At 38.5% G+C, this 27,966-nt stretch overlaps 1 protein-coding gene across 1 annotated transcript in view; it reads left to right on the top strand.

The window, feature by feature from the left end:
* The window catches only part of LOC127655809 (threonine--tRNA ligase 2, cytoplasmic-like), a 30,343-nt gene extending 24,072 nt beyond the window's left edge, over window positions 1-6,271 (top strand). Inside the window, exons 14-18 of the mRNA XM_052143795.1 lie at window positions 1,282-1,382; window positions 3,138-3,239; window positions 3,335-3,407; window positions 3,497-3,611; window positions 3,912-6,271. Of these exons, the coding sequence (XP_051999755.1) occupies window positions 1,282-1,382; window positions 3,138-3,239; window positions 3,335-3,407; window positions 3,497-3,611; window positions 3,912-4,054 (534 nt within the window). The 3' untranslated portion in view covers window positions 4,055-6,271. The remainder of the gene's footprint in view (window positions 1-1,281; window positions 1,383-3,137; window positions 3,240-3,334; window positions 3,408-3,496; window positions 3,612-3,911) is intronic.
* Window positions 6,272-27,966: the final 21,695 nt, after the last annotated feature.

Genomic DNA, 27,966 nt, shown 5'->3' with positions numbered 1-27,966 from the left:
ACATTTTATTAACCTTTATATTAATCTTTGCAAATCGCTTGCACGCTTCACAATGAATGTGGCTAATGTTTACACTCAGGGTACATTACGGCATGTTTTCCATAACGTTACGACGTTCTCAATATAATTCATAATCCCACGTTTATAATGAACAACGCGTTATGGTTAATGTGTTATTAAAAACTGTGTACGGAGGGGCGGGGTGACCAAAGCTCATTATCATTTAAAGTCATATGCTCTGAAACGGCGTGCTGAAAACAGAGCAGTTTTTGAGCAGGTAAAATTAGTGTTTTCTTAAAATACTAATGAGAATTTTTAATAAAAGTATATTACAAAGTTTTCATTTAGACCCTAAAGATTCATATTAACTTGTACAAAAATGGCATTATATGACCCCTTTAAGAGAGCTACAATGAATGATAAAAAGAATAAAATAATATGATAACATGATGATTGACTATAGAACATTACAAATGCATACTATTACTGTCACGTCTGTTTATGGCGGTTTTTACTCATTTACGTCAGAATGAGAAAGAATAAAAATTAAATATGTCATGTTCTTTGGAGTGCCAACCCTTCAACATATTGTGGCTATTATTATTTCTGGATTGTGCATTTTAATTGAGTTATTACAGAGTGTTGTAAATTGTAAATAAACCATCTGTTTTTCATATTGGTGTTTTCATGCTCATACCGATATGCCAATGGTTTTAATTTGGACAATAATTCACCGATAAATTTGAAATGAAATCATGACACCATGAATCACAGGGTATGTAAAGGTTCCTTACCCTACTCCATATATAAGAGAGCCAAAATAGTCAAATATCCTCCATGACTTGCCAATGCAAAGCTTTGCTAAAATGTTTTTGGGTCTCTCATTGCAATTTGACATGGCTCTCTTGCTGTTTCCCATCTCTCTGTACTTCAAAGAAGCAACAGTCAGCAAAAACATTGCTGGAAACTGTCCGCTTGCTTGATGTTTCTAAACAGAATGTCTGTAAATACAGTCCAGGTGCACAGGAGCAGGTTCAGTGTCTTTCAGAGAGCCTTCACAGTACTTTTAACTCATGTACACACTCAAACTTGGCACTGTCAGTGATGTTTATGTGCTGCAGGCCCAATGAATAAATACAGTTTTATTTTCTGAGAGGTACAAATCACAGGGCTCTGTAACATTTCCTTTGATCAGTGGCTAAAGAGATGTGTTTGGGGTTTGAAGAATGAATCTCTTTTGGAATTTCTTTTCATTAGATTTCTTTTTTACAATCTTTTTAGATCGACATCCAGATCCGTGACGCACTGGGCCGACAGCACCAATGTGCCACGATTCAGCTGGATTTTCAGCTGCCAATCAGATTTAACCTGCAGTATGTGGGGTAAGACCAGATCTGTTTTTTTTTTTTTAGTAGTGGTAAATATAGGTGGCCAGTTAATGTGACATGTAATAATATATGTGTGTGTGTGTGTGTGTGTGTGTGTGTGTGTGTGTGTGTGTGTGTGTGTGTGTGTGTGTGTGTGTGTGTGTGTGTGTGTCACCGATGAGCCAAAACATTATGACCACTCACAGCTGAAGCAAATAGCACTGATCATCTTCTAACAAGGCCACAGGTCAAGGTCCAGACTTATAGATTAGATGGTAAACGAACAATCAGTTCTCGTAGTCAAAAACAGCAAGGCTTGTGGGAAGCTCCCGGTCAGCAGTGGTGAGTACCTACCAATATTGATCTGAGGAGGGACAAACCGGCGACAGGGTGTTTGGGCACCCAAGGCTCATCGATGCGTGAGGGCAACAAAGGCTATCCTGTCTGGACTGAACCAACTGAGGTCTACTGTAGCACGAGTCACAGAAAGTTTTAATGATTGTTACGGGAGTGCATCACACCCTGTTGCGTATGGGGCTGTGTAGCCACAGACCGGTCACAGTGCCCATGATGACTTCTCTCTACCATCAAAAGCACTTACAAAGGGCATGTGAGCATCGAACTGGACCTTGGAGTAGTGAAAGAAAGTCACCTGGTCCAATGAGTCCCATTTTCTTTTACAGCCGTGGATGTGTGCGCCATGTACCTGGAGAAGTGATGGCACCAGGATGAACTGTGGGAAGACAACAAGCCAATGCCAAGATGGTGGAGGGACTGTGATGCTCTGGGCAATGTTCTGATGGGAAACCCTAGGTCTGGCTATTCATGTGAACATCAATTTGACACGTGCCACATACCTAAACATTGTTGCAGACTAGGTACACCCCTTCATGCCAATGGTATTCCCTGATGGCAGTGGCCTCTTTCAGCAGGATGATGTGCCCTGCCATACTGCACACATTGTTCAGGAACGGTTTGAGGAACATGATGAAGAGTTCAAGGTGTTACATCTGGCCTCCAAATTCCCCAGATCTCAATCCGATTGAGCATTTGTGAGATGTGCAGGAGCAACAAGTCCGATCCATGGCGGCTCCACCTCACAACTTACAGGACTTGAAGGATCTGCTGCTAATGACTTGGTGTCAGATACCACAGGACACCTTCAGGCTGATTTGGCGGCGCACGGACGACCAACAGTATATTAGGCACATATTAGGTCATAACATTTTGGCTCATCAGTATATATAATTTTGTAAAATGTGTAAATAGTTGTGACTGTCCTCATCATGAACTGTGAAATACAGAAACATAAGTAAACTTATGTGTAATTAATGATGTGGACAGAAATACAATTTCAATATATTGACAAAACTGGTCATTCATTTACAATTTGCCCTAAAATGAGAAAAAAAAGTCTGTTTTGTCACCAGTTATTAGGTCTTGTGGAGTGGGGATCCTTGAAATTGTTGTTAATAAAAAAAAAATCTACTTCCATGTTTCATGTGGTGTGATGTCTCCACATAGAAAGATTTTCCGCATTAATTATCATAAATTAATTTAAACCTTTATTCATGTGAGAGTCTAACTGTTGGCAGGGTTGGGAAGGTTACTTTTGAAATGTATTCCACTACAGATTACTGAATAGATGCTGTAAAATGTATTCTGTTAGATTACTCAAGGTCAGTAACATATTCAAAATCTCATTGTTGGGGGATAAATAAATGAATGTGCATTTGTTACCTACCCAGGTGTCTGTGTTGTCTCTCTCAGGGCTGATGGAGAGATGTACAGGCCTATCATGATTCATCGGGCAGTGCTGGGGTCCCTGGAGAGAATGATTGCAATCCTGGCTGAAAACTTCGGTGGGAAATGGTGTGTATGCATGTTTGTTTATATGTATGTCCATTTTTTTGTTTGTTTGTGAATTGGTAAAGTATTAACTTTCGTTCATTCTTTCTTTCTTTAAGGCCTTTCTGGTTGTCTCCAGTGCAGGTGATGGTTCTGCCTGTAGGAGGCAACAGTGAGACATACGGGCAAGAGGTCAGAGGAAATCCGACACTTAGGACAAATTTGATATATTTATAAACATTTATATGGTAGTACAACATGCACGTTTCTGTGGGTTTAAGGTGGTTCAGAGACTGAAGGAAGCTGGCTTCATGGCTGATATTGATGATGATCATGGTGCCACCTTAAATAGGAAAATCCGTTCCGCACAGCTCTCCCAGTACAATTATATATTCGGTGAGGATCTGTTCTGAGTATATGATCATTTCCTAGATGTTTGCACTTTAATGGGATAGTTCACCCAAAAATGTATTTTCTGTCATCATTGTTGTTCCAAACACGTATTGTATTTTTAATATAACAAAAAAGGTGATATAATTATTTATATTCTTTTAAAAGTAAAAATAGTCCATACTTTTATTTTTTTAAAGGTGACATTGTTAATCTCTTACCTAGATGAGTGATGATACCCATGTAAGGAATGAGTGTTCTGTAAAGATGATTTCAGATAAATTAATCTGTCCCTTTTTTATTCAGTGGTTGGAGAGAAAGAGCGTGAAAATGGCACTGTAAGTGTGCGGACGAGAGGGGGCAAACAGCTCAGGCAGAAACCACTGGAGGAAGTGATGACATTACTGACAGAAATCAGAGACAGACGCACCAATCAGGAGGAATTTTAAACACATCAGATACACTCAGAAGTGGCTAGATGATGTTAAAGCAGACTCCGGTACATCAAACACATGCTGAGAAGTGCTGCAGCTTCAATTTTCTTTTTATTTGTATTTATAAGAAAAAATAAACTTTTAAATTCAGTGTCTCTTTATTTGTGGGCACACATAGTACTTAAGGTGTCCAACTGTTCTTGTATAGTTTTTATGTGTAGTAACTAGGACTGTCAATCAATTAAAAATAATTAATGACATGCCAAATAAAGATCATTAAATCTAAATAATACATAATTCAAATAAGTATTTAATATATATATATATATATATATAATTCAGATATTCAGACTGAAATAGATTTTTTGTAAAAAAAAGAAAGCATTGATTAGACAATATAAAAAGTGAGTTTAGAAGTCAATATATAGTATGTTTTTTTTTTCCCAAATGTACGTGTCTTCAAGTAATGTTTACCGCAGACCTTATTTTACTCATTTAAATAAAAATACAAAAATAAACAGGAAATTCCCAAGGGAACCCATGTCAAATTAGCCTTCGAGGTTGGTCTACAAATAAACAAAGCCATCGGTTAATGCAGACTTTCTAAACTCTTGTCTCATTTAAAGACTGCTTTAAAGGGATAGTTCACCCCAAAATTTTAATTCTCTCATCATTTACTCATACCTTCCAAGATGTGTATGACTTTCTTCTGCTGAACACACAAATATTTTTAGAAGAATATCTCCGCTCTGTAAGTCCATACAATGCAAGTGAATGGTGACCAGAACTTTGAAGCTACAAAGGCAGCATGAAAAGTAATCCATACGACTGCAGTGGTTTAATCCATGTCTTCAGAAGCGATATGAGAGTGAATTTGTTTTCGTGCATATCGCCACCTACTGGGCAGGGAGGGTAAACGATGAATGAATTTTCATGTTTGGGTGAGATATTTCTTTAACGATTAACGTAATAATGATTATAGCGCTAATGTAAAATTACAAGATATTTCAAATGGAACCATTAGCATTGAGATATATTAAGATTATTAAAGGGTGAATTTAATCTACATCCTGGTTAAATAGGTGAATGTGGTTTCATGTTGTCTTTATATGAACTAATGTTAATTTAAGTTAAACTTGTAGAAAGTGTTACCATTTTGTCAGCACTTTTTTATTAAGTTTTATTTGCTATGACAATAAATTCTGCCTGCGAAATCTGCATCATCACGTTATGAAACGTGGGCCGATCTTTTTATATGGCAGTCCAGAATGAGTGTTTGACAAAATAGGACTGATGGAATTAAAAGACGGTGGGAAAGGCTGAATGGGGTGTTGTTGATGAAACAGGATAAAGTAGCACAGGTCAGGGACGGATGAGATCCCTTTGTATTTTTGCTTTATTAGAAGAAACAAACGAGAATGGGAAGGACATGAGTCACGGTGAGTGGAGGTCATGGCTAACACACACTCCAACAAATGTATACTGGATAAACAAAGGGCTGACCTTTCCAGGCGACGTTTCTGACGCACTTTATAAATATGTGCATTAGGTTATGGGAGTTTGGCTGAAGGCTGTGTCTCCTTTCGAAGGCTGCGTGCTAGGTACTGAGCGTCGAGTTAGGCGGGAAGAATGTCCCTTTAGAAGGGAATGTATGAGGTAAATTTTAGGAGAGTTATAAAGATGTTAAGAGAAAAGAAAATAGATTTTACAGGTGTGCTTTTAGTCTATAATACTTTATTTTAATGATATATTAACCCTGGAGAACCCACAGGATCAAATTTGGCCGCTGTTAATTGCTGCTACCCAAAATGAACAAAAAAATAAAAATTGTCAAATTTAACTTCAAAATCCCACAGTGCCACTTCCGGCCCCTGCATAGAGACACCTAGTGGATGAATATTGAACTCACAAGTGCCAGAGTGGTAGTAACAAGATGGCTGACCACATGTTGTTTTGTTGAGCTGGAAACCTATCCGAACAAAATCGTCTTCTCAGCAAACCAGCGGTTGGTAAAATTGTGTATTTTTTGTTAATCTATTTAGTATTAGCTTGCAGAATGCCTAGAAGTACGTTTTATATTATTTTTGGATAAATTAGCGACTCTGAGCTAGTTCAAAAAACGATGGGCCAATGACCCTCTGGGTGTATGGGTTAAACAAATGTCGGGTCAAAAATGACCCTTTGGTTCTTTGAGTGACTTTGATGGAGAATGGTGACAGTCCTGTATTTGGCTAAAGCCTTGAAATAATTTCATTTGTATAATATATTTTACTAAGTTACCTCAGTAGTACAGGGCTAGAGACTAATAAAGCAGTATATATTTTCAGGGAGTATGGCGCTCCTTTTCAGGACAGGGAAAGCAACAGAGAAAGATCACTGTCATACAAGTATTGGAGCAACTTGAAGCTGATGATAGTGACTTTGGCCCTGAATTGGACAGCACATGTCTAGTGTGAGTTCCTCTCTCTAGCAGAACAGATTTTTGGATAAGCAAAGACCCATGGTGTTAGTTCTTTTCAGGTAGTGATTTTGGCCTTGTGTTCTTGTTTCCATTGGCCAAAGTGTTTGTACATTTGAAATCCAGTTCTAACATGCAACAAATAAAGTTACAAAAAAACATTGTTAAATGTAGCTGTGTGGTTGACTGATTATTTTCCTAAATTTAAAATAGTTTGCATTGACAGTGTTTGTTATTGTGATTCTTTGAAATGATACGCCTAAAGCCCAATGGGTCAAATTTGGCCCTAATCCTAAATTAGGGAATAAAAATTAAAAAAGTGGATATTTTGGTGTTCAGTGAACTTATAGCAGTAATTTAATGAATAGTTCATAATTGTCCAAAGAAGAAAAGGGTTCTTGGGTTCTCCAGGGTTAATATAATTATACATATTATATACTCTGCATTTTATTCATTGGTTGTTAATTGGATTGTGAAAAGTGGCCGTTGTATAGCGATGTGAATGCGCAGTGGACACACACACCTATTCCTGTGCAGCTTGAGTCAGAACAGGTTATTGGTGAAAATGAGCAGCGATCTCAACACATTTATGATCACTGACAACATAAACGCACGAACACATCACAGTGTTCGCTTACGAAGAGGCTGTAGCCGCTGAAAAATGAGAGAGTAGATAACCGTATTAACGTTTTGAATCACAATACACTAAATATAAAGGAAAAAACACTTAAATGTGCTGTGCATCCCAAAATAACTGCAATCAAAATATAAATAAACTCCAGACCATTCCAAAACATTGTATTTATTAGTGATCACCTCAGCAATTCAGGTGTGAAATGTCTCGAACACAACTGCAAATTCACCATTATTCCTCCTCATTCAAAATGTAAATTCAAGCCAGCTGAACCGAAAGTTTAAGTTTGGGTTAAGGAACAATAGTTTTGAAAGAAAACAAACGAAAATACACCTTGCCATCTTCACCAACATGCAATTGATGCTTCGTTCAACTCTACGCAAGGTTGTGGTAATTATAAGAAAGGGGTGAGGGTGAGACCGGTTCATGGCCAGTTTCTGCTTCAGGAACAGGACAGAGCAAGAATTCAGTGATCGCACATGTGCTGTTCATATACTAAAATTAGTGTATTCAACTAACCTAACTATATTTTCTAGTAGTGTGACAGTAGCTCAGCTATTTTCACAATAGTGTAACCTTTCCAGTAACTAGCTCCATTTTTAGTGAGTAGCGCTGTATTTATCACATTGTATTGCAAATGCCGAAATGGAGCGACTCCCGAGTCAGTTATCAAACATGCTCATGCTCACCTAAACCGTCATCCAGTGGTGGTTCTAGCTTGTGTTACCCCCCCCCCCCCCCTTCAGCACCTCACACCCCATCCGAGCCGCCCCCAGCAGGATGCCACCCTGGGGTAACTTCATGGGCTGCCCATGCCTAAATCCGCCACCTCACCATGTAGCGAGCCACCCCCAGCAGGATGCCACCCTGGGGTAACTTCATGGGCTGCCCATGCCTAAATCCGCCACCTCACCATGAAGCGAGCCACCCCCAGCAGGATGCCACCCTGGGGTAACTTCATGGGCTGCCCATGCCTAAATCCGCCACCTCACCATGTAGCGCTAGGACAGCTTAAATATTTAAGTGAGTCGATTTTTTTGGACAGTTCATGTGAATTAACTAATTCACTGATTCACTTGAACCTGTCTGTCTTCATTTTCTAGTTATATTAGATTATAGTATGTACAGTATATGTTTTTTTAATGTTGTCACCCTACTTAAATATATAAGGTAGTATTATTTATTCTACAATAAGAACTTCTGATAGTATGTGATTGCCCTTACAAAAATAAATTGTTCTGGAAAACACACATTTGTGCAATCGCTTCATTGTCGCCAAAGGTTTGCTGCAGGTTTACCACGGCCGGTGAAGAGCGGAGAATAGCAAGCTAATTTTCAAATTAAAATAATGAAGGAGAAGATTTAAAAAAGAAGAAGAAAGATTAGAAACTCTTATATTTTAAGGAGAAAATGCACTTCTGAGAAAATGTGTTGTGGTTGCCAGGACGTTGTTATGCAGTTTCTAGGTTGTTGCTATATGGTTGCTAGGAAAAAGTCAAAAGAGCCTAACCCCTAGTCTAAATCATTCTGTTAGATATTGCTCTTGTTCCTGCATTGTATGACAATTTCTCACACTTTCACACATCCGCTAGGTAAAAATTTTACCTGAAAAGTAATAGCACACTTCATGTCTGTAGCACAAACAATGCAAGACAAGCTTTGGGTTACGGGTTTGTTCAAATCCCTAATTGTAACTATAAACTAGCCCACTATGCCACCATCACTAGTAATAGCACATAACTGTTAATCAGAAGACCATTGTGTCCTTGAGCAAGGCACTTAACTCCAGGTTGTTCTGGGGGGATTGTCCCTGTAATAAGTGCACTGTAGTTTGCTTTGGATAAAAGTGTCTGCCAAATGCCTAAAAGTACTAGTGATGCTTGCCTTAACACTTATTGAATGCAAAATCTTCTTTCTTGCACATAAAATAATTTTCTTTCTGTGTGACTCTGAGAGCAACAAAATTGAAACTTTAAGTAATCTAAAAAAACTGGCATATATTTCCCACCGTATCTCTTTTTACTGTACCCTCCCACACACACACTTCCTTGGACAAAGTCATTCTTCATTCTCTGGGTAGAGTCGCATAAAGTTCATCAAAGTTATTTTAAGCCTTCAGTGGTTTAGGAGTACAGAGTGCAAAGACAGAAGCACAGATATAAAGTGCACTGTTTATTGCTCAGCAGATATGACATAAACCCACTGTCAGAGAAGGTGTGATTTTAGATGTATGTGGACCCAAATCTTTCTAAAGGACATTGTGCCAGGACTGCATATAGTCTTGTAAAATGCAGCCTTGAAAGTGCGGTGACAGTGACGTGAACAGAATTGTTCTACGAGGGGGCAGTGCTCCGACTATCAGATAGAAAATGTCGAGCAAGAATTATTAAGGGACAAGCCTAAAATAAATCCTTGTAAGCTCCTGCTGTGCTCCCTCTCCCTACCACCTGATAAAAATAAGCCAGTTCGGTTCATGGCCAGTGACCGATGCCACCAAAACAATAACAGGAGGTAATTTGCTAATTTGTCAGTGATGATTCAACATGATTTCCAGGACAATTTCCCTCCTCTTGAAGTACCCTGAAGATAAGTGTCTCGTTCAAGGGCACAATGGTAATAGTTCATGGAAAACATTTTGGTTTGAACATACAACCTTTAAGTTTTCAGCCCAACGTTTTAACCTATAGACTACAGCACAATTCGGAGGTCGGCGAGCATGATTTTGCCATGTGAGATGTGTTCTTGCTTTAATACATTTTGCTAAGTTATTTTTACGAAAACTAGAGGCGCTGAAACAAAGTGCCTTTTATTTCCTTTCACGAGTTATATGGCAGAATATCAGTCCATAAACACTTTCTTTTCGCCCTTTTATTTTCTTCCTTCCTCATTTATAACCATCCAATCTATCGAAGTAGAAGGCAATTAGAGTAAAGTTAAGGACAAAACCGTTGATATTTCTCACTTCGCACAATAGTTTTAAATCGAATACATCATATCCTGTCGGACGTTCGATTATAGTCTGGTTGCGCAAGATGACATTTCAGCACACACTCCATTGGCAATGAATTACTTCTGGTCTACCACCTTTCAGATGCAGTGAAAAATGGCTTGCATTTGAGAGTGCACCGCTAAATGTTATGCTCAAAAGTATGAACTATGGTTGGTCAATTCATACATTGGTCTGACGGCCACTTCCTCTGTAAGTGGGTTGTTCTTGGCTAGAATGAGCTGCAAATTGTACCAAACTATATGCAGATACTCAAAATTCAGGCTAAGCAAGCTGCTTTCAAGGCAACCTTCAAACATTTTAGGCCCCAAACTAGTATTTTCATAGATGGAGGAAAATTTAAATGATTGCCCAATGGTGTAGTCTGCATTTGATATTTCTCTGGGATATGCTCCGATACATGCTAGAGTACCATAAAATCCATTACTCAGCAGACTGTTTTCTTAGCCTTGGGCTCAATAAAATTCTTTCATATTGATCTTGGTAAAGGAGGTAGAAATAGCAATAAAGAGACCACGCAGGAATCAACTTAATCGCTTCACTTGTGCATGCCAGTAAGTTCAACACCATTGCTTACCCAGAGCATTCCATCAATCCTTCTGAAGCCTATTCAGAGCTTCTACTTACCTGCAAAGAATTTTTGGCAAAATTTACCATTTTGAATCCAAAATAGGTCATTTACATGATTCGCCCCAATCCAATAGGGGGGTGGGGGTGTCTCTATTTGTCTCTAGTATACTCCACAGAATTCATTAATACAGAACATGACTTTTGTTGTAAAATGGCCACAATGTTTGGCTATTAGCAACACATGAACTTGTTTTATTATGTCTGTTTGAATATCTCTTCTGTTTTTTACTGTCAGTTTTTGAAGAAAAAACCCCCATAATAATATAAATTACAAAATTAAAACCCCTGCCTAATATTGTGTAGGTCCCATGTGTGCCGCAAAAACAGCAACAACTCGTATCTCATAATAGCATTCTGAGATGATATTCTTCTCACCACAATTGTACAGAGTGGTTTTCTGAGTTACCATAGACTTTGTCAGTTCGAACCAGTCTGGCCATTCTCTGTTGACCTCTCGTATCAATAAGGAATGCTATTCTGAGCTACTGGTTGGCCCTGTTTTGGTGCCACGAGGGGGACTTACACAATATTAAGCAGGTGGTTTTAATATTGTGGCTGATCGGTGTATAGCACAGAACCGGCAAAGAAACAGTGCAGTGACTCTCTCGTCTATGGCTCCTCATTTCTAAAACGGTCCCTTTAACTGGCATCTTGTCAGCTCCCTCTTAGGATACGATAAAAAAATGCAAGTAAAGGAAACGAGGATGGAGGAATCCAAGTAAAACGTATTTGTTAAATAAACACATTCAAGAGTCATTTCAGAGCATTGCTTTTGCGCAGCTGCATTACCTCAGAGCGCTTGCCATTAGCTGAAACATGAATTAGAACTATTGTGTCAGATGTGAAGGGGAGGAGAATTTAAGCTTGTGTAAGGTGCTTCGACACCAAAGATTTCCACATCAAATCCACCTGTGCATCCTCTCTCATGCCTCCTCATAAAGCTTCCTTTGTCCTTGTTTCAATGTCTTTCATATAAACATGTGCTAGATTAATGACTTTTTGCCCCGCTTGCTGTGTTTTTAGATGCCTTTTAAGAACTTCAACTGTTAAAAATGTGTCTCGAGACTCTTTTTCAACTGTACTTTTGCAGGTATGTTCTTAGTTTAGCTTAAAACCGACGAACCCACTGTCATTTTCAAGATATGTTTGTTGTACAATTGCAGCTTTTGCCTGAATGCTGATGCTCTCGCCGTGCTGACCTCGCTGTAGGCCGTAATGCATAACAGTCCCTAACAGTGCAGCACAGTTCAGGTCCTGGCGGCGGCCCACTGTAAACCATTCATGCAATTCTGCTCACATTAGATGACCTCAATTCAAACCCTTTTCATTTATACACAGTAGAGGCTGGCACCACATCGTTTATGTTTCATCACAGAGAGACTTCCAGACAAATATTAACTCTGCATGAACAGGTACAAACACAGACCATCAGACTTTGTGAAAACACTCAAGCTTTCATTTCTTGTCAATCAAAGATGCAACAACATTTTAATGGCTTGGAACTCTCCTCACAGACAGCGGTAGTCTACATCAGAATGAAAACCACTCACTTTTCACAATATCAGTGGTTTTCAACTAACCTTGATTTTACATTGGATGTCAAGTGGCGATGCAGCACAGGACCAAAATTGTTTATTGTACTAAAATATACAAAAATTCCTTTAGATAATACATTGAAAGATATTAATATAACCATGAACAGTATATATACTGGCAGACAAAAGTTTGGAATGATGTACAGATTTAGCTGTTTTGGAAGGAAATTGGTACACCAAAGTGGCATTCAACTGATCACAATGTATAGTCAGGACTATACCGCACCATCACTAATTGAAAAAAGTCATTTTTGATCAAATCTAGATTTCCAGCAGCCATCACTCCAACACCTTATCCTTGAGTAATCATGCTACATTGCTAATTTGGCGCTAGAAAATCACTTGCCATTATATCAAACACAGTTGAAAGATATATGGTTTGTTAAATGAAGCTTAACATTGTCTTTGTGTTTGTGTTTGAGCTGCCATAGTATGCAATAGAGTGGCATGTCTTAAGGTCAATATTAGGTCAGAAATGGCAAAACAAAAAAGAAATCGCTTTCTCTAGAAACTTATCATTCAATCATTGTTTTCAGGAATTACAATGCTTGAAATTGCTAAAAAAAAAAAAAAACTGAAGATCTTATACAAAGGTGTACAGTACAGTCTTCAAAGACAGAGGACAACTGGTTCTAACAAGGATAGAAAGAGATGTGGAAGACCAGATGTACAACTAAACAAGAGGATAAGTACATCAGAGTCTCTAGTTTGAGAAATAGACGCCTCACATGTCCTCCGCTGACAGCTTCATTGAATTCTACCCGCTCAACACCAGTTTCATGTACAGCAGTAAAGAGAAGACTCAGGGGTGCAGGACTTATGGGAAGAACTGCAAAGAAAAAGCCTCTTTTGAAACAGAAATACAAAAAGAAAAGGTTTGAGTGGGCAAAGAAACACAGACATTGGACAACAGATCATTGGAAAAGAGTGTTATGGATCTTAAACTCATTGAGCTCTATGTCAAGTGCTACAGGAAGTGTGGGGTGAAATGTCACCTGAGTATCTGGACAAACTGACAGCTAGAATGCCAAAGATCTGCAAAGCTGTCATTGCTGCACATGGAGGATATTTTGATAAGAACACTTTGAAGTAGTTTAAGAAGTTCTGAACATTTCTTTCAAATTGTAATAGTAATTTCACATTATTAATGTCCTGACTATATATTGTGATCAGTTGAATGCCACTTTTATTGGTGAATAAAAGTACCAATTTCTTTACATAAAAGCAAACTCTGTACATTATTCCAAACTTTTAGCCCCCTGTGTAATTTTATTTTATTTTTTCCGCTGTGTCCCAAATTACACACTATATACAGTGCAGTTACACTATGCACTTGCCCAGCTAGTGTATACATTTCTAAAGTGTAGTATCACCTCAGGTGGTGCACGGAAGCATTCTGCATTTTTCAGCATGTTAGCCAACCTCAGTCCAACACTTATATCTCAAATAATGAACATATTCCCACAGTGTGGGGTGATGGTTAAACATTCAACTCACATTTGTTAGGTGCTTTCTTCACAGAAGTTTCACTAGTGGTCACATTTACCATTAATTACAAATGTTTTGACAGGCCAGCAATCGTGGCAAGGTACAACTCTGTACCTTTTTCTACTAAACGCAAGCTAAGAGTGCTGAGTGCATAAAGTATCCAACATTCCACACTCCATTATTTTAGTTGAAGAAGTACATAATTTGGGTACTTGTCATAGTCTTCATTGTATTTTCAGTGTGAACACACTACTCTATGGGATGAAATTAGACTCAAAATGATTAACAAATGTGTGCAAACCCATCCATCAATTTCATAAATGCTGCAAATGTATCTTACAATCCAAAGACAATTGCCTTTCAGCTTGTGTCTGTGAAATTCAAAATTAAATGAATGTGCTGGGATGTGGACAAATAGAGACATATTTGTGAACACAAATGTTCCCTTTTGTATAAATGTATCACAATTTGTTTATGCAAACAAAGGAAGATGTTCCAAATCAAACACAATATGGTCTTGTGAAGTATTGAATATGCATTTGTGGATCAAGTTCGACATTCGTTGATGTCTATATGTGTTGATTCTGTTTGAATTTTTAGACTTCCCACTGGGTTTGCCTTGCACAATGTACACATAACTGTGTGAGCAAAGCAGCTACCACTAGATGACAGTCTCATTTTACAGAAATATCATCAGGCTGGGCGTGGTTTATTTCCAAGGTCAATGAGAAAGCACTCCACACTTCAGGAAAACAGAGGCTGATATCAGCACAAAGGATCAAAGGTTTGGCTGCCGACTGAAGCGAGTATGAGAGAGTAGGGAAACAATAACAACACCTGTCGTGCTCTTGTTAAATGCCAAATTTAGAGATCCATCTGTCCCATGTCTCTGCTTGTAAACAATGGAGAAGTGGGAAATCGCATTGGCAACAAGATGAGCCATCATACTAAAAAATATCATCTTATTAACTAGAAGCTACTGACATGTAACACAAATGTATTGTTACCAGGACTTGCACTCTAAAATTGGCTTTTTTCGCCTTTTAAATTATTATATTATCCTTGGTTATACATGGAAGAAATCGAGTGCTTTCTCATTGACCTTGTGAATAAACTACGCTTGGCCTGATACTATTTCTGTAAAATGAAACTGTCATCTAGTTGATCGTGCATTGCAAAACCAGCGGAAAGGAAGTCTCAAAATTCTAATGAATCAAAGGGAATCAACACAAATAGATGCCAATGAATGTGTGTGTATCTGCACATTCAATGCTTCACAAGAACAATTTGTGTTTGATTTGGAACATCTTCATTTGGTTGCATACACAATTTGTGATACATTTATACAAAAGGGAACATTTGTGTTAACAAATATGTCTCTCTTTGTCCAAATATCCAGCACATTCATTTAATTTTGAATTTCGCAGACACAAGTTGAAAGGCATTTGATACATATTGTAAGATACATATGCATCATTTATCAAACTGACGGATATATATGCACTTATTTGTTAATCATTTTGAGTCTAAATTCATACCATACTACTTGCGTCACAAAATGACAAAGAATGCACAACTATGTGATGTTTGATTTTTACATTTCTCTTGAATTTCCATGGTTGCATGCTTGCTGCAGTCCATAATTCCCGGCACTAAACACATTGTGATTGGCACAAACCATGGGATAAAGGATCTTTTTATCATGTGCCAGGTGAATATCTTAAAGGAATATTCCGGGTTCAGTACACATTAAGCTTCAGTCGACAGCATTTGTTGCAAAATGTAGATTACCACAAAAAATTAACCACAAATCATCCTCCTTTTCTTTAACAAAAGCAAAAATCAAGATTACAGTGATGTACTTACAATGGAAGTGAATGGAGTGTATTTATAAAATCACTTGAATTTATTCTTCATTAAAAATGTGTGTATTATCTGAGCTGTAAAGTTGTTAAAATCGTCATTTTTGTGGTTGTTTTAGGGTTGTAGGCTAATGTTTATGGCGTCATGGCAATAGGGTTTCCACCCGTCCCATAAAATATGGGATTGTCCTGTATTTAAAGATGAAATTATGTGTCCCATATCGATATTTTATGTGGTCCTATGGTGAAATCATTAAAGATCATTGATTTAATCTTGATATTCATTGGAAATTGTGCCTATGGTGAAAAGTCCACACATTTAGATAAAACGTGATAAAACTGTGGAGGGTGTGGTAAGGGGCCGTCTCAATACGTCAGCTAGCAATATGAAACATTGTTGATAACATTTGGTGAGTTCAACAATTCATAAAAATGCCAATTTATGAAATACAGAGGTTTATTGTACAGTATAACCATTACATTCCTCAGGCATGAAGCTGATATAATGATTGATGTAGTTCATAACAAAGACAGATTTCTCTGTTTAATTTCTGTTGGCACAGATGTTACAGCTGCCACCATGTACGTGATTACAGTATGAATGAGTATTTTTAATAGAGCCAAGCTAACCTTGTTTCTGTGTACGACAGAGGAAAATATGAGAGTACTGTATGTGTTTGTGTAATAGACAGTGAAACAAGACAGTAACTTGCAAAGTTCTACTTGGGATGGAGAAAATCTAACAATCAGGAAGTCTCAAAGTTTCATTTTTAGTTGCTCTGAACTTTTCAAAAGGACTTTCTCAAAGACTGCTTACTTGTAGAATTTCTGGGTAATTTGGAAAGTAGGGGTGACATCATCGCTCACCTCAGAAATGGCTTCTTAATGTTTAAACATTTCACAAACCTTTAGCGGTTGGCCTGAGAAAAACTTCCCTTACAGTCCATGTTTATAAACACTTTATCAGGTATATTGCTGTGACATGCTCTAATTCTACAACACTACCAGGAAAAAAATTATAAAAAATCTCTGGAACGACTTTATCCCAGTGTGCTCATACAACAGGCTTGTAGCTATACAGTATGTGCTATTGTTACGGTAGACAGCTGGTAGATGGCTGTGCAGTGTGTAAACCTCACTCCCCTGGCCTCAAGAGGCACACTAATGACTGACGCTAGGGGCTGTAGCCTATAACCTCCTTGTTAACATGCCCACCTCCATTCTGGAGACACCGATTCAAATCCCGCTCAGAGTGAGTCCCTGTTGTACCCTGTCATGGATTGATCTCCCAATTATAATAATTAGCGTAAGGTAGAGGTGAGCACTTTATTGCCATATGTAGGGTGAGTTGAGGTAAACTGGGTCACTTTTTGTCATTGAGACATGCACTCTCAATAAGTGTCCCTATTTAACTCAATTCGCCCTACAAGTACAATTCAATTCTTAAATGCACTTATCTCAACGCAACAGTATGGGTGACAACACAATCAGCAACACTTGTACAGACAACAAATATGGCAACAAAAAAAAAGTTTAAACCAAGTGGCATCTGCAAACAAATGATGCCAGAGCTTTTCTAACTGAGTTTCAAGCCTGGCTTGTATCCTTATCCATGAGAAAGTTCTTCACCCAAGCAAAACGATGATTCAAATGACTATGTGATAATGTACTGTAAGATCACAATTCGATACAGTTACGCATGATGTGAAAGTTAAAAGCGTGATGGCGCAGTTATCACATTGATTTTTGCTGCAGTTTCTGAAACTCTGAAACTGTCATATAAAGACTCAGATAAGATCAGACACTGCCCTCCCCTTCATGTGAGCACAGCCTCAGACTGTACGAGATTGCTCAGAGAGGACTGAGAGGTGATGAGAAACAGCTGTAGGATTAAGGCACTGGGATTAACAGTTGGCTCATTCTAAATACAAAAACGTTTGATATGTGATGCAGCCTGTGTCTGTAAAATGAGATATTCATCATTTAGCAGATGCATTATGTCCAAAGTTCAGTATACTTACAGTATTTAGGGCCTGTGCAGGGGACACTACTCGAAGGGTCATTCCAAACGAAAGTGAGCAACTGAATCACTTTATATAGGGCCCTGGTTGCATGTAAGTTATCACGTTTACAATGGATTCTGGTCCCATGAAAACAAGGAGGTAATCGTATTTACACCGAGATACAAGTTCTGGATGCATGTAAACCAGTAAGTTATCATGTCCACTAGGAGACACGGTTTCTGGTCCCATGGAAACCAGGAACTAATTGCTATCACACTGAGACACGGGTTCTGGTCCCTTGAAAACCAGGAAGTAATCGTATTTACACCGAGATATGTGTTCTGATTGCATGTAAACCAGTAAGTTATCATGTCCACTATGAGACACGGTTTCTGGTCCTATGGAAACCAGGAAGAAATCGCTTTCACACAAAGACACGAAAAACTGGAAGTAATTGTTTTGCTCTAGTTCCTTTGAAACAGCAGGTAAAAGCATTCAGGATGAGATGCAGGATCTGGTCTCATGGAAACAAGGACATTTTTTTGTTAACTCTTAAGTTCTGTTCCCATTAAAACCAGTTGCATTCACATAAACAGTGATGAGTTTGGAGATTTTGCTCTAACAGTAAATGTTTACTTCACTGACAGTTAGGTTTAGGGTTGGGGTTTAGGTTAGGTATATGAATTCCTGTAGACTGTATTACACCATTTACAACTAAAAATGCTACTCACTTTTGTCACCACCCTGTGGACATTTCACCCAGAAAATGGTAAGCAATACTTCCAAATACTTTCAGCCAATTTGCAGACAGTGCTACATTTTTCAGTAAAGCCGGCATCTAATTTTTCCAATGATTTTTGGTTGTTAGCTTTTTTAACACATCACTGGCCTGGTAGAGGGAGACTGAGCATGCTTTAAGGTCTCTCAGCGGGAGGTGTCAATAACTTGACCATCGGGACTCCCTGCTGAGTTAATGGCTTGAAGAACAGAAGGAAAAAATCATCCAGCTTGCTTGAAATTATCACTGGCTATGGGTGGGGTGGGAAAACGTCACCAAGGCAGTAACCAATGAGTGCAGTAAATGTTAAAAAGATTTTTCCCAGAGGATGGTAGTGATTTATTTTCTGCAGACAGTTCATGCTGTCTGGACAGTGCTTGTGGAAGGTGCATTTGGAGGAGAAGCTTCTTGCTTTTTGAACTCAACAAGCATGTTTGTATGACATACTGTATCTAATATGCCATTTCATGACAGACCATGACAAAACATTTATTTTTCCCAGATCTTTGCACAATCTGACAATAAATGTGTAAAAACTTTACATTTATTACTTGGGTCTTATATAATTTTATATAATGTAAACATACGTTTCATATTTGTATACAGCTTTAGATTATAAAACATATTGTAGTCTTCATTTACAGTGCATTCAAAGTATTTGGACTCCTTAATTTTTTCACATTTTGTCATTTTGCAGCCTTATGCTAAAATACTTAAAATTATTTAAAAAAGTTCACATCACTGTACACTCCATGCCCTATAATGACAAAGCAAAAACCAGATGTTTGACAACTTTGCAAATTTATTAAAAAGAAAAAACTGAAATATAACATTGACATAAGTATTCAGACCCTTAACTCGGTACTTAGTTGAAGCACCTTTGGCAGCGATTACAGCCTCAAGTTTATTTGGGTATGATGCTTTGCACAAGGGATTTTCTGCCATTCTTCTCTGCAGATCCTCTCAAGCTCTGTCAGGTTGGATGGGGACCGTCGGTGGACAGCCATTTTCAGGTCTCTCCAGATGTGTTAACTACATACAAAGCTTTGAGTGTTCTAGCTCCACAGTACTTAAGTGACCTTCTGACACACTATATTCCATCACGTTCGTTAGATCACAACATTCTGGTTTGTTAATAATTCCAAGAATATCAAAATCCACTAAAGGAGGTAGATCCTTTTCATACTTGGCTGTTAAACTATGGAATAGTCTCCCTAACACTGTTCAGAATGCAGACACACTCATTCAATTTAGTCTAGACTAAAGTCTTATCTATTTAGCTAGTCATCCACCTAATTTATCCATCAACTATTAGGCTGCTATAGTTAGGCCTGCCATACCAAGAAACATCCATCATAATCTATAGATCTGCATAAAATGTAATGTCATCTACGCTAATATACCTTTTTTGTTTCCATGTCTCAACCTTGGGATTCATATCCTGAGGTTACCAGAGCCAGTCAGATCCAGCCCTGTTCCTGCTTGGTGTCGGACTCCACTGCTACGTGCCGCTGAAAGATGGCGACAAACTACAGCCAGTGCCAGCCAGACATCACTTCAGTCTTATGACTTATGAATTGATGCCAACTCCAACTGTAAGACATGGGATATTTCATATGCCACTGTCTGAACCTTGGATTTATGATGGACCCCACCAAACCTCACCGAAATGATCTGCAGGATGAACTGCAATGCACCTCATTAATCTCTGCCTGCATCACCTATCTCTATTGATGGACTGCTATTGATGGAGTGAAATGGAATACATAGACTATCATTTAATTGCCAAAAAAAGCCATCATCAGCCAAATAACAAAAAACAATGCATCTATGTGAACTTCTGCAGTTAATCCAGGATGGACTTCAAAGCCATTAGTCATTAATCTTAAAGTAAAAACAAAAATAGAATTTGAAAACAATGGACGCTTACTTAATGTACAAATTTAAAACCATGACTTAATGGTCATATTGGCATTATATTCATGATGTTAGTCAGAGATGAACTGGCCCCCACAGTGAGTCTGGTTTCTCCCAAGGTTATATTTCTCCATTAACCAACATCTTCTGGAGTTTTGTGTTCCTTGCCACAGTTGCCTTCAGCTTGCAAATAAATACAATTATTATTTTATAAAAAAAATCATATTTAATCAAACTACACAATGATCACTCTAAGACTTTATAGATATTACAGTGTGGCATGGGTGGCGTGTTCATGTGTCGGTCTGCTGGAGAGGGAGAGTGGAAAGGATCATCACCTGGGCGGGCCGTAAATGCCTTTAACACCTGTCTCTCATTATAGTGATGGTGGAGGGAGACCTGAAAAGGCACTCCAGAGTGTCAGAGTAGAGAGAGAGAGACCAGAACCACCACCTGTAGCCGTGTGTGTCTGTTTGGCCACAAAGATTCCTTTTGTTTTGTTTAAGACTGAGAACTGTTTGCTCCTTGACTCTTTGCTGTCTCCTGACTCCTCCTTTGCCCAGAACCCAAAGATCTTGTTACATACAGTTTTGTTTTTGGTTAATGCAAAAATTATGTGTTGTGAAAAGCGCTATACTAATATTATTATTTTTTATTTTTTAAATGTTATATTAGGTTCAAGTCCAGGCTCTGGCTGGGCCACTCAAGGACATTCACAGAGTTGTCCCAAAGCCACTCTTGCGTTATCTTGGCTGTGTGCTTTGGGTTATTGTCCTGTTGGAAGGTGAACCTTCGGCCTAGTCTGAAGTCCTGAGCACTCTGGGACAGGTTTTCATTTATGATATCTCTGTATTTTGCCACATTGGGCTTTCCTTCAACCCTGACCAGTCCCCCAGTCCCTGCCTCTGAAAAACACCCACACAGCATAATGCTAGCACCACCATGCTTCACCGTTGGGATGGTATTGCGCAGATGATGAGGGGTGCCTGGTTTCCTCTAGACATGACACTTGGAATTGAGGCCTGAATGTTCAATCTTCATTTCATCAGACCAGAGAATCTTGTTTCTCACAGTCTGAGAGTCTTTAGGTGCTTTTTTGCTTTCTTGCACTGAGGAGAGGCATCCATCTGGCCACTCTGCCATAAAGTCTGGATCGGTGGAGTGTTGCAATGATGGTTGTCCTTCTGCAAGTTTCTCCCATGAACTCTGGGTCATCTCTCTTATTAAGGCCCTATCCCCCTGATTGCTCAGTTTGGCCAGGCGGCCAGCTCTAGGACGAAAACATTTTTGTAGCCTTCCCCAGATCTGTGCATCGACACAATCCTGTCTCTGAGCTCTGCAGGCAGTTTCTTTGACCTTATGGCTTGGCTTTTGCTCTGATATGCATTTTCAGCTGTGAGACCTTATATAGACAGGTGTGTGCCTTTCCAAATCATGTCCAATCAATTGAATTTGCCACAGGTGGAATCAAAGTGTAGAAATATCTCAAAGATGAATCAGAGAAATGGAATGCACCTGAGCTAGTGTCATAGCAAAGTGCCAATGAGATATTTCAATTTTTTGTTTTTAATACTTTTGCAAAGTTATTAAAAATCTTGTTTTTGCTTTGTCATTATGGGGTATGGAGTGTAGATTGATGTGAAAAAAATAATAATTCAAAGCATTTTAGCAACATAATAAAATGTGAAAAAAATAAAGGGGTCTGAATACTTCAGAGTACCTACTTCAAGTGTTCTTGCCTTTGGAGTAAATAGGGCATAGGGATGCTCACTTTTGATTGGAAATCGCTCAAAGTAGAATAGGACTTTATCACAGTCTGTGTGTTGCCACATCCAGCTCTGAATAGTAGCGTAATCAAACATCTGCCCATGGCTATACTTCCACTACAATGTATAATAGGATCTGAGCAAGGTGATTATCAGGACAAAGTTTTCCCGGTACATGAGGAGTGCATGCTGTTTATGTTATTCCCAGACAGGGCTCCTTAGGGTGGTATAACCATTGCCAATAATATTTTGGTGAATGGGTATGTGCTAAGCATTTCCTGCAGCAGAAACAACACAGGGATGAATGAGGACTCTGAGGAAGCTCAGAAAGGAAATTTCACTGGTATGAGGCATTTGGTCTGACTGTGCAAAGCCATCTGTCATTAGCTAACATGACCTGCTATGATGAGTGTCATGTTTGCGCTTCAGCTGAGCAGACCTGAGAACGCGTTGAGCACTGTCACACTTGACTGTTGTTCCCACAGCTAAAAGCATGCTAACCAAGCTGGTCCAACTTGAAAGTTCAAGATAGAAATTCTAATAAAACTTTATGGCAAAAACTCACAATTAAAAAACAATTAAGTATCAGTCTGGGAAACTAGTGCATCACAAGAACATAGAGAAAACCGCCAGTGTTAGAGAATAGTTCACCTGTTTTCACAATAGTAGAATAGTATTGCTTTTCCATTAACAAGCGAGTAGCTGGTGCGCATCTGATTTCGAAAACCAAATTGAATCGAACTCTGTCCTAAAACGGACTCTAGACAACACCAACAACTCGAAGCAGCCATAGAAACGTCAAAATTCCATTTACATGTTTACTCTGGCCTATTTTGAGACAGAGCTCTCTGAATAAGTTCAAATAGATGATGTCACATCTCACTAGGTTTGAACTACTTTGCACATACACTGTGTGGTCAGACATGTGGTTCGGTTCAGTATACTTGTTGGGATTATGTATCCATGTGCAGCTGAATGGCAAAGGGTGAACTTCTTTTGTGCTGATAATTGGAACAACATCATTGGACGGCTTTGTCAGCCAATTAGCTTCCATTCCGAGTTGCCCTTTCATATTGGCCCCATTGACCCTTGAAGCCCACGGCCCCTGTCGGGTGTTCCCTTAGCAGGCCCCTTGTCCTTGCCTTAAAGTTGAAAATTGGTGGACTAGTTTCCTTCTTTCTGTCAGACTCAAAACTACACAGTCCCAACTTTGATCTAGACAGCTATAATATAACTGGAATGAGGCAAATATTGACTCCATTTGACCCAAACCAGTCATTCCTGTCTCCCTTTCACCCACGCTAACATTTTCTGTTGGCTGAAGGTAGATTTTTCTTAGGTTCTTAGAAGTGTTTTCTTACCTTGCCTTGCATTCATGTGGGCCTCTCTCTCTTCCCTCCCTTGAGTCCTGTCTTTCTTTCAGTTTGTTTTACACAAGCTATAAGTGCTTTGAGTTTGTTTTATGTCAATGCACCAAACGCATTGTAATACCCTTTGTTTATTAGTGGCGTTTGCAAAGGAAACCATCACTAAAACTGTTGCTCATATTAAAGGTAGGTATTTGAACAACACCCAACCCTATTCAACTTTGGCGCCCTTACACCTTTTGTGCCATAAATCAACATCAAATAGAGGGAAAAACATTCCCATTTTAGATGCTGTCAATACATTCATAGTGGACGTTGCAGCATCTTTCCAAACATACAAACATGTACAGTAAGTGTAAATGTTACCTACGAATACATACAAATAATAAGGAGATATTTTTGAGATGCCTAATGTGCTAAAAGTTCATTTATTTTCTTACTTTTAGGAGACCACTGGAATATAATGTAGGTGGCCTTAAAGCTAACAAACATGAACACACAAAGACACAAAATTACCATGTTTATTTCATGGGACCATCAAAAGTAAATATTTCAAATGTTAATGGCAAGGAGAGATTATTAATGTGTGATTGAATGAGATTATTAACTGTGAGGATGACCTCTGGAGAATGGGGTAGGTCAATTAGGGGCTGTTTTTGGGGTCATGTAGGGGTCTCAATGTGCTAAGTTAGTTGCATTGGTGAACAGATTAAGGGTACATAGTTTTAAGCAAAAACAGACACATGTACACTGATAATGTATGTTACAACATAGCAGTCTATAACATAGTCAATAGGTCTTTGCCAATGAAGGACATTGCCCATAACAACATTGCCCTGTCAGAGTAGATGTTTGGCTTATTTGCACATAAATTTGTCTTTCTTTTCAACTCTCAATTTGTCATTAATCTCAGTAAAGCTAAAAAAAGGTCTTAATATCCAAGAAAGATCAGAAACACTGACATCTTGATGGCTGTATCCAATGCAAGCTCTGAAGCACAACGGTCACCCAACAGTTCGCTCGGGTTGATGATGATACGCTATCTTGTTTGTTATATACACATGTTATCTTGGTTCTGCTATGTTGGTATGATTGCAGGCTTTGAAGATTCTCTTGTGTAGTTTCCTTTCGCCTCCCACAACACTTTGTTCATGCTGTGTGCTCTTACAGACTTTCCTCTGATCTCTTATGCGCACTCTCAACAAATCAGTCAAATCTTCGGTTGAGTATCTTGACATGCTTGACGAGCCCTGTTTTCCACGTTTTATAATCTATCCACCCCTCCCTTACAATAAACAAATGCTGTCAGTCTAATGCCACGATGTGAGCACTTCTGCTTTTTTCAGTGTAAATATATGATTTTTATCAACTTTATAAAGACCTCTGTGCAACTGGGACAACTCAGAAAGGCCAGCTTATCCTTATTTTCATATCTCTTGCTAAATCATTCCCTCTCGTTGAAATTGCATTGATATATATCTTTTAATTTTGAAGCCAGAATATAATATCGACACTCATTAGTAAGAGAAGGGGAATTTTTAGCTCTCGTGGGGCTTTTCTGAGTGTTCTTGAAAGAGTCAATTGACATTGGTTCAGAAAATATAGGGAAGAGCGAGGCTAGCTGTCATACATTTTACTACAGTGAATATTTCTCAGCACTGATCTATTTTTGAAAGTCAATTTCTTATTGGCCAGTAAAAAAAAGGAAGGAAATGGGCATGTTGTCACTCTATAGTTGTAGGGCTGGAATAACCAAATTGGCAACTGGGCATGTGCTCAGGGGCTCCATTTCCAGGGGGGGCACCATGCGACAGTTTTATTTTTTAAATAGCCTTAGGTCTGTTTTTATTTTAGTAGGCATTACAGTATGTTTTTCATTATTCAGGTGTAAGTAATGTCCAGAGGTCCAGACTGCTACAAAAGCAGTGTGAAGACTGTGCTGTAATGTGGTACCTGTTACTTCTCCCAGCGATGGCCAGGATGGTCCATGCTTATATATTATTACTGGATGAGGATTTTAAAAATGCTTTTTTAGATACTGCTGGCAGATTTCCATTCAATAGAATTTTGCGCAATCCCTTTTCATATTTTATTGTGTACTTTGTTTATATCTCAACCTGGAAAAGATAGTTATACTGCTATAGGATTTTTTTTTTTCATGGCATTATACTGTATGTGTTCTTACCCAGGGGCATTAAGGAGTCTTAATCTGGCTCTGTATATGGGGTTGATTGTCACAATGGTAACTTGCCATTGCTTAATAATAGGCTGTTTAATGGTTTTTCATTGAAATTTAAACATTAAAACAACATGTCCTGAGATCAGTGAGATTTAATGTGGTGATAATATTATGAAGTTTTAAAAGTGGGGTAATTTCATGAATTCGGTGCCTTTCCAATTTAAAAATGGTCATTTTAAAGTGTTTTTAATAAAAGATTTTAAAATTTATTTTAGAAAATAATGTCTTTAAGTGTTAAAAAAATGACACAGTGCCATTTCAAGGTAATTTATACAGATTTATAACACAGCTCTCTGGAATACTCGATTCTGATTGGTCAGTGGCACCCTCTTGCAGCCTGTTATTGCTCTGTAACAACCACACATCCTTGTATTCCCTTCTTACCATGACATGCCCATTACTTTGGAATAAGGCGAATCTGGACTCATCAGATCACATCTCCTTTTTTCATTGTTCCACAGTCCAATCTTTATGCTCCCTAGCAAATTGAAGTCGTTTATTCCAATTAGCCACACTAACAATTGGCTTTCTTGTGGTCACACAGCTGTTTAGTCCCAATCCTGTAAGTTCTCGTCACATTGTGCATGTGGAAATGCTCTTATTTTCACTACTAAACATAGCTGTGAGTTCTACTGTCGATTTTTTACAATGTGACAAATCGTTTTAGTGAACTTCAATCACAATCATTCAAGATTTTTTTCCTTCCACATATCTTCCGTGAAGCTGATGGATCACCACTTTCCTTCCAGGTTTTAATAATGCTTTGGACTGGGGCCTGGGTAGCTCCGTGAGTATTGACACTGACTTCCACCTCTGGAATCGTGAGTTTGAATCCAGGGTGTGCTGAGTGACTCCAGTCAGGTCTCCTAATCAACCAAATTGGCCCGGTTGCTAGGGAGGGTAGAGTCACATCTTGGTTGTGATTAGTGGTTAACCTCATCTTGGTTGTGATTAGTGGTTCTTCCTCTCAATGAGACATGTGATAAATTGTGTGTGGATCACAGAGATTAGCGTGAGCCTCCACGCGTGGAGTCTCCGCAGTGTCATGCACAGTCAGCCATGTGATAAGATGTGCGGATTGATGGTCTCAGAAGAGGAGGCAACTGAGACTTGTCCTCCGTCACCCGGATTGAGGTGAGTAACCGCGCCAACACGAGGACCTACCAAGTAGTGGGAATTGGGCATTCCAAATTGGGGAGAAAAGGGGGTAAAAATAAATAAATAATGTGTTGGACAGTTCTTAACCCAATTCCAGTGATTTCAGCAATCTCCTTAGTTGTTTTCTGTTGGAAAAGACAACATCATGCAACAGCAACTAAAAGTAAAAACTCACAGGAAAAGAGAGGTATAGACATATTTCAAGCAGTCAAAGTGATTCATTTCAGGAGCAAACAGTGCTGAATAATAATAATAATAATAATAATCATTTTATTTATAGGCGCCTTTCAAAACACTCAAGGTCACCTTACATACAGAACACAAAAAAGTCATCCTTGAAAGCATCAACAATAACAACATTAAGCAAACAATAATATGATATACAATATGACATTGGAAGATAAAAAGCATGAACTCAATGCATGTACAGACATAAAAAAAAGCCTGTTTAAAAAGGTGAGTTTTAAGACGAGATTTGAAAGTATGGAGAATCATATTTCTCTTTGAAAGGAGCAGCATAGAGAGCTATTTTTGATCCAACTGGACATTTTTTAAGCAATAAAGCCAGTGAAAGTGGTTTTATTTTCCTATTTGGGCTTATTTATTTATTTTTATTTATTTTTATACACATAATACAAGCACTAAGTGTTTAATAAAAAATAAACAAAATTATAATTTTCATCAGTTGATTGTTTACATTCCAAAATCAACTATGGTCAGTGCAGCAGCTTGGCCCCACCCCTTTGTTTATCCTCACAAGAGCTCTGAACACTCCAGACAGCTCCACAGACAGATGCAGATGAAGGAAAAGACTGAAACACTGTTTGCTGACCATGATCATAGTGTCATAACCAACCTGCTCTTTTACACTGAAAACAGACCTTTATAGCACACCGCCTTCTGCCAACACTTCACCTTTACCACAAAAAGAGGCATCTGTAAAGGCAGACAGATCTTAGTATTTGAAGATGCTGAAAAAATTATAAAGCAAGAATTCTGTCTTTGAACCTGTATCAAAATGGCAC

Source organism: Xyrauchen texanus, chromosome 15 (assembly GCF_025860055.1).
Source record: "Xyrauchen texanus isolate HMW12.3.18 chromosome 15, RBS_HiC_50CHRs, whole genome shotgun sequence".
In the NCBI taxonomy this organism is placed as follows: Eukaryota; Metazoa; Chordata; class Actinopteri; order Cypriniformes; family Catostomidae; genus Xyrauchen; species Xyrauchen texanus.
The sequence above is the reverse complement of the archived record's forward strand: the minus strand, read 5'-3'. Positions and strand labels throughout refer to the sequence as shown.